At 36.6% G+C, this 8,183-nt stretch overlaps 2 protein-coding genes across 2 annotated transcripts; one reads left to right on the top strand and one right to left on the bottom strand.

Moving 5' to 3' along the window:
- The first annotated feature begins 414 nt into the window (after nucleotides 1-414).
- Nucleotides 415-4,676, top strand: LOC106411816 (MACPF domain-containing protein At1g14780-like). The gene is made up of 8 exons (XM_048765264.1): nucleotides 415-744; nucleotides 827-1,071; nucleotides 1,529-1,742; nucleotides 1,829-1,903; nucleotides 1,986-2,169; nucleotides 2,269-2,438; nucleotides 2,563-2,627; nucleotides 3,914-4,676. Exons 1-8 carry the CDS (start codon nucleotides 481-483, stop codon nucleotides 4,581-4,583), a joined length of 1,887 nt encoding a protein of 628 aa, XP_048621221.1. The 5' UTR covers nucleotides 415-480; the 3' UTR covers nucleotides 4,584-4,676.
- Nucleotides 4,677-5,763: 1,087 nt separating this feature from the next.
- Nucleotides 5,764-7,931, bottom strand: LOC106411769 (CRAL-TRIO domain-containing protein YKL091C-like). The gene is made up of 6 exons (XM_013852588.3): nucleotides 7,700-7,931; nucleotides 7,330-7,585; nucleotides 7,041-7,077; nucleotides 6,834-6,951; nucleotides 6,164-6,274; nucleotides 5,764-6,068 (listed from the first exon to the last, which is right to left on the bottom strand). Exons 1-6 carry the CDS (start codon nucleotides 7,769-7,771, stop codon nucleotides 5,934-5,936), a joined length of 729 nt encoding a protein of 242 aa, XP_013708042.2. The 5' UTR covers nucleotides 7,772-7,931; the 3' UTR covers nucleotides 5,764-5,933.
- Nucleotides 7,932-8,183: the final 252 nt, after the last annotated feature.

Genomic DNA, 8,183 nt, shown 5'->3' with positions numbered 1-8,183 from the left:
AATGTTTTTTTAATCTGTGTGCCGAAGTCTAAAACGACGAGTAATTCGAAAGGGAGCGAATATACACTTTCTATATTTGATCCCCATGATTTATTAGTCATCATGACCAACCAAACAAATAGCAAAATTTGCAAAATAAAAGTAACTTTACTAATCAGGGGATTCGGATAATAAATATACATTTAAATCAAATGTAACGCATACCAAAATCATGATAATGTTTATTAAAATACACCGGTGCAATTAATCTATTTACGTGTTCCTCCGAAGACTTCACAAGCGGCGCTGTTAACCGTCGGTTTCATACTTTAATCAAAGTATCACGTTCTTCTCTTCTGTTCAAGATTATATATATACTAATAATTAAGTTGATGATTAATCAACATTACAAGCTATAAAACATTATTTAGTTTATATATGTATTCCTCATTTCCCACAAAAGAATCGCTGCTTTAACTACCACATCCACAGGAAACAAAGATGAACAGAGCCGGCGGCGGCGGAGATGTGGTAGAAACGGTGGTTAAGAGTCTTGGCAGAGGGCTCGATATAACGGCGGATTTCCGGTTAAAATACTGCAAAGACGGAGACGGCGGTGATGACAGGTTGGTTGTCCTCGACGAAACTCAAAACAGAGAACTGCATGTTCCTGGCTTCGGAGCTATTCAGAATGTCTCCGCCGATATTAACTGCGACAAAGGAGAACGTACTCGGTTTCGTTCGGACATTCTTGACTTCAACAAGGTCCTTCTCAATTAAATCATTTTTACTATTAGTTTATAGCATAGATGTTTTATACGTGTGTGTGTTCTGTTTTGCAAAACAGATGTCGGAATATTTTAATAAGAGGTCATCGGTGACCGGAAAAATACCGTCGGGGAATTTCAACGCGACGTTCGGGTTTCAAAGCGGGTCATGGGCCACTGACGCCGCAAACGTCAAATCTTTAGGTCTCGACGCGTCTATCATAACGCTATTTAATCTACACATCCACAATCCCAATCGTTTGCGTCTCACTGATCGCGTTCGAAACGCTGTTCCGTCTTACTGGGACCCGCAGTTACTAGCCAGGTATTATAATTCGTTTTTTTCTTTCTTTCTAATCTTTCATTTAATGAATTACTTGTGTGGCATTACATTACAGCATAATCATCAAAGTTTTTTTTCAAATTTTCCAATTCTTTGACTAATTCTATGTTATCATTTAATAATGTGGAATATTTCTGTATTTCTCCAATATTTTTTTCTACTTAACTACTAAAATCAATCGTCAACGATTTCAACTATGAACGTACCAAAAAATCAGGAATAAACTTGATTTTCTAGACACTATTTAATTGAACCGGAGTTGAAAAAATAATATAAACTTAGAATAACTGTAAACTGAAGAACTGAATGTTATTTGCAAAGACTTTGAAACAATAATGTAAACTATAGCCACCAAAATTGATTTTATAGTCTTATTATATAACACGTAATATTTTGTCAATATTATCGTAATATAAAAATAAACATTTTAAATGGACAGGTTTATAGAGAAATATGGAACACACGTAATAACTGGGGTAAGCGTAGGAGGACAAGATGTTGTTGTTGTGAGACAAGACAAATCTTCCGATCTCGACACTGACCTCCTCCGTCACCATCTCTACGATCTCGGCGACCAATTGTTCACCGGAACTTGTCTTCTTTCTTCACACCGGCCTAACAAGGCCAATCACCACTCACAGTTTCAGCCCAAGGTCAGCTCAGTTTAACTTAAGCTGATAAAACCAACTTAAGCACAACATATTTCATTTGTGTTCACAACTAGAGTTCAATGTTGCAGTTTCCGGAGGCGTTCAATGTATTTGATGACAAACAAACCGTTGCTTTCAATAATTTTTCGATAAACTCCAAAGATGTAAGTAAGTTTCATATAATCTAAAACAACAAATAGTATAATGTAACATTCTCATCACTAGAAAAACAATTTACATTTTCAGGGGATAACGGTTATATGCGCGAAAAGAGGAGGTGATGGACGAGCAAAGAGCCATAGCGAATGGCTAATAACAGTCCCGGACATGCCAGACGCGATCAATTTCAACTTTATTCCGATCACATCACTACTCAAAGACGTTCCTGGCTGTGGTCTTCTATCTCATGCCATGTCTCTCTACCTCAGATGTAATTTCTTTCACTTATCTACTCTAATCTTAGTAGTTGACTATTGAAGGGAGTAGTAAGGTCAATGATCGAAGGTGTTAAATTTGGTAATTTTGACAGACAAGCCGCCGTTGATGGACGTACAGTACTTTTTGGAGTTTTCTGGGCCTAGAACGTGGGCTCCGATTCATAACGACCTTCCGTTTGGAGCAGCGCCAAATATGGCTTCGGCGTATCCGTCACTTCACATCAACTTCTTGGGTCCAAAACTATACGTTAACACCACTCCTGTACGTTTAGCACATCTATAATTCTTGCTTGCATTTTTTTATTTTCTTCACTGTCACTTACACGTACATGTAAAAGTATTACGTTTTACTAAGTTTTGAGTTTTTAAAATCTTTTCGGTTTTAGGTGACTAGTGAGAAGAACCCAGTCACAGGAATGCGATTTTTCCTCGAAGGCAAGAAATGCAATAGGTAAAAGTCTACCAAAGCAAGATATTTGTTATAACTTATAAGAACTAACTATAACTTCTTAGCTATAAAAAACAGAGCTAGCCAGTTAGGCATGTTTGTGTTCAAAAAAAAAAAAAAAAAAAAAAAAGCCAGTTAGGCATGAAAAGAATATGGCTCAAAGCTAAATAACACTTTGCTAGCCAAGGAGATATGGCTTAATAGTCTAGAATGAAAAGAAAAAACTATATAGGGAAATTTCTTAGATAGTATAAAAAATTTATAACAAAAATAGCATACAAAAAAATCAGTTAGAGGATAACCTTAAATTAATCCAAACCTCAAACCATTATTTTAAGCTCACCCTTTAAATAATAAATTCTAAATTTCTATCACTAAACTCAAACACAAATATAATTTTTTTTTCTTTTTTTTAACGACAAGCATAGCTTCTTTAATGATTTGATGAAATATAATCCTCATGGAGGATTTGAGTTATGTTTACAGGAACATAATTAATAGAGTTGAAATTAGTAGTAGATCGATGAAATTGTTTAGCCAAAAAATCTGCTGTTTTATTGTCTTCTTTTGGTATCCATCTGAATGAAGCATCTTCAAATTTCTCCTTCCAGCCTTGAATTTCTCGTATCCAATTGTGCATATGAAAGTTTCTCTTTGAGGTAGTCAGTAGTTCATGAACTTGTATATTATCTCCTTCAAACACTACTTTTCAGTGACCTTTACCCCATGTGTGTTGCATTGCTTAGGAGTGCCTGTAGCCCTGTTTCTAAACTTCCGGATCCAAATACTTCACGTTTACTTTGACCTCCACCGATGAATATGCCTTGATCAGTTCTAAATATCCATCCTGCCGTTGACATGTTAAGACACCTACTTCCATCATAATTGATCTTCACATAACTCTGTATTGGCTTCTGCCATTGTGAGTATCGTCTTACCATTCCAGTTGGACTTACTCCACAATTCTCTTTATTCTTATACAATACCAACATCCATTCTTGTGCTTCCTGTTTAGCATGTTTGAGGTCCATTTGCCAACTAGATTGCTGCCGCCCATAGACTACTTGATTTCTACTCTTCCAGATCCTCCAAAGAATCCATATTGGCTTTTTAACTTTTAATAATTGTTATTTAAAGAATTGTTCAATTGTGTGCTATTTCTCGAATAAAAAAGTTTTAGTGTTGTCTTATATATGATACTTCTCTTTCATAATTTGTGTACAAATGCGGTTTTTAATAAAGTTTATCTATATACGTAACACAATAATAATGAATTTTCTGTACATCAGGCTGGCTATACACTTGCAACACCTAGAGAACACGAGGACAACGGTTAATGAAAAGATCACCGACGATCACATATGGAGAGGCTCCGACGAAATCTCCGACAGCAACCGGTACTTCGAACCTTTAAACGGTAAAAAGTTCTCACACGTGTGTACAGCTCCAGTGAAGTACGACCCAAACTGGATCACAACAACAACAACAACCAGCAAAAACTCAAACAACGTCGCTTACATAGTCACCGGAGCACAGCTAGAAGTGAAGAAACACGGCTCAAAATCCGTTCTCCATCTCCGTCTCCGTTTCACCGGAGTCTCTGATCACAAAGTCGTTCAGAAGGAATGGGTCCATGGACCAGGGACTTCGAAAAAATCGGGTATCTTCTCAACAATGAGCTTACCGTTGACTAGTGGGAGTGTTCATCATAATATGGTTGATAACAAGGACAAAAACGAGGTCGTTTTGGATTCCGGTGTCTTCCCCAGAGGACCTCCTGTGCCGGCGAATAACAAGATTGTGAAGTTCGTGGATCTTTCGCAGTTATGTAGAGGACCTCAACATAGTCCTGGTCATTGGTTAGTCACTGGAGCTAGGCTTTACTTGGAAAAAGGGAAACTTAACTTGCACGTCAAGTTTGGTCTACTACATCGCCAACGCTTTCTTGCCTCTTCTTGAAAAAAATAGCATTATTTTTTTTGTATACAGTGACTTTTTTTATTATTTCTTCCTAAATTGCGACATATAAATGGAGATTTCTTGATTTATTCAGAGATAAAGTTCACGATTGAGAAATAACAAAATTGGTCAAATATGGGAACATAAGAACTTCCACAGCAAAAATGAGACAAGTCCTTGGCTCAAATCTGATCATGCAGAATCAGAGTAGCATCTCAGCGATCTGAACAGCATTTAGAGCAGCGCCTATTTGATCTCCACAAACAAATATGTCCAGCCTGAAAAATTCACAAAAGTTATTATAAGCCATTATTAACCAAATGAAAAAAAAAAAACACATTTGGTTGTCCAAATTCAAGACACAAGAGAGTGTGTGAAACTTTTTACTTACCCGAAATTGCCATCTTGAGACACATCTCGCCTGATCCTACCAACCGCAACATCGTCTTTGTTAGAGACATCAAGTGGAGTAGGGAAGGTGTTTGAAGAGCGGTCGTCTATAATATAAACTCCAGGTGCTTTCTTCAACAGCTCCCTTGCTGTGTTCTGTTATAATACACAACATCATAAGATTCTTTTTTTGTCGCTCAAGAAGAATCACAACTGCCTCAAGAACTATCCAAGCCTACTAACACTGATTACATCTATTTCTAGGGGTACATTCATTAGGAAACTTAAAGCAACCCATTCTTCAAGAACTACTAACAAATATTTAGTAGAAAATGTGTATTATTATAATTATTACCTCATCGAGAGGATTCTCAAACTGGAGATTCACACTCTCTGCATGAGCACGCATTAGCGGAACACGTATACACGTCGCTGTTACTTTCACTTCTGTGTCATTCTGCGAAGACCAAGAAAGGGTAAAGGGCCTCTCTCTTTAACACAACCAAACATTTGAACAAAAAAGATACACAGTGAAAAGAACACAAAGTAAACACTCGCCCAGATCTTCCTCGTCGCCATTGTCGCCGCCGGGAGAAGTGAGAGTGGGTTAGGAGGCGGCGACGATAGACAAACGGTAGTGACTTTATAAGAACTTCAAAAACCAAAACAATACGCTTTTTAAATCGACGAATTTAAGAACGACATGCGTTTTGCACCTTAAAACAATAAACAGCAGGTTGTTTGAAAGTGGTAATCAAAAGCGATCCTTCACTGGAGATTTGAGTATATATTTGCACAACTTTCTCATGTGTTTCATTGCTTCTCTAAAGAAAGTTTTGTTAATAGTCATTACAGAATAAGAACAACTAAATGGTACAGAGATTAATAATAAGGATTAATGCAGTGTTTAGTGTCACAGTAGTCAAACATTATTAATTTATTATTGTTTGTTCTTAACATTTATGTAGACGTCTGAGGAAGAACATCTTGGATTAGTGTGAGCTTAGCTTGGCCACCATATTCTTCCGGCAAGGCATCTACTCCGATCTCTTCCTTGAACTTTCTCTCTTCTTCTTCGTCCGTTACTATCACAATCTGTAAAAGTGCAAACCAAAAACCAATGGTCTTGAGGTTTGCTCAAGAACCTGTGGAGAGAGAGAGGTAGATCATGAGAAGTTTAAAGAACATACTTTTTCCTGAGTAGCTTTCTCTAGAAAACGGCAGATGAATCTCCAAACGGTCAAGAAGAATCCAGGCATATGCAAGATGTAGCATTTTGCAAGGCGTTCGGGGTAGTAAGACTGGAGAAACATGTTCAAAAGATTAAAAGAAGATGAGACATGTTCTGTGGTTGTGAAATAATATATGCATTGGCGTTCGGTTGATTCAGATTTTTGAATTTTTGAGACATTTCAGTCAGGTAAATTTCCGGCCGGGTTTAATTCAATTTCATCGGGTTTTGGTTTCCGGTTTTGGTTTGGATTATAATCAATGTCTAAAAGCGCCCATAAATCTTAAAAAAACTAATAAAATTAACAAAAAAATATTCAAAATCTATAAGTTATTCAAAATTCTAATACAAAACTATTTAAACTACCTTAACTAACTAAAAATATGCGAAAAACACAAATTACAAAAATCTCTAAAATACTATAAAATATCTAAATTATCTTAACTTGATATGTTTAAAGATTTTATCTAATTCTGGATTTTCGGATCCTAGTTTGGATTGTACCTGAACCCGAACGTACCTCCCCGGGTATTTCTTTATAACAGTTTGGTTTCGGTTCGGGTAAGGTTTAAAACGCCTAGGCATATGAAGCACATTATTGAGAGAGATAAAGAGGATGATATGCTTACTTGTAAGAATTGAAAGCCGGTGATAAATCCACGAGCATCAAGATTCTTGTATGTAATGTTTGACAGATCAATAACGGCTACTAACTTCTCATCTCCTACTTCTTTGCCTTTGATGCCACTGAAACAAAAAAAAAGTGTATAATACAGTCTAGTAACCTGAATACCAGCGTTTTGAAATGTTTTGGGTTTCAGTGATGTATAAAATACCTTGCTATTGTTTTGTCTAGCACATGAACAACAAACTCTGCAACACCACCAAACACATGAAAGATTAGTCCATTGATACTTATATTCTCAAGAATCTACTAAAAAACCACACATAATATGGACTCAGCAACTTTACACTATTTGCATCTGTAGTCAAGTGGATCACATGGATTTAAATGGAACTAACATGAAAGCTTACATTGAAGTTTCCAAACAGAATACTTATATACTCAATGACTAGTTTATATTCAGTGAAAGTCAAAGTCTTAATAGAGTGAGATGTAATTACTCTTGAAGGTAACTGGATCCTTGGCAGGGAAATGCTTGGAGACCTGACAAATTACCAAAGGTTGTCCAGATTTAGTAAGACCCTGAAGATAGATCCTTTTGAATTCCAATTCATCCTTCACTTCTGAGTCTGGGATCCCATTTGGAGGGACCATGGAGGCTCTCCATTTTTGCCAATCCACAAACATCTTTGCTGCCTTGTCTGGATTCATTGACCTTGCAACCAAGAACCTCATCAATGTCGGCACTTCATATCCCTTCAGAGGAAACAACAAAAACCACAACAGAGAAAAACTAATCAGACACAGACAGAGTTTTAACATAGTAGAACCAAAAGATACAACTTGTAAAGCGTATCTGATTTGATTTACCTCTGTGGAAGAAGAGAGTTTCTCGACCGATTTTCTCAACTGGGTCAAAGCAAGTTCTTGGCTTTCCTCCATAATCTTTAGCTCTCAGGTCCTCAGAACTCAAAAGGCTTGCGAAGAGATTGGAGAGAGGGAGAGAAAGATAGTCTTTGATGTACACTTTGCGCACAGATAATAAAGTAAGTTGAAGAAAGTAAAGAGTCCAGAAAAAAAAAATTAGTAAAGAGTCCAGAAACAGTCCGAATGGATTGTGTACTTGTGTCTTTACGTTACGGTAGCAAAATTAGACAGGTGGATGTTGAAACTCTTGTCTCTCTTTTGACTTTTGTTTTTATTACCTCATGACTACTAAATACCTTATCTTACAATGTGTAATAGTGTTGCTCAAAAAAAAAAAACAATGTGTTTTAGTTGCTACTTCTGGAAAGTTTAAAAAGGTTGCGACTTTATAAGAACTTCAAAACCAAAAACAGCAAGAATGTTTTTT

This window comes from Brassica napus, chromosome C8 (assembly GCF_020379485.1).
Source record: "Brassica napus cultivar Da-Ae chromosome C8, Da-Ae, whole genome shotgun sequence".
NCBI lineage: Eukaryota > Viridiplantae > Streptophyta > Magnoliopsida > Brassicales > Brassicaceae > Brassica > Brassica napus.
This window is presented reverse-complemented; position numbering and strand designations above follow the sequence as displayed.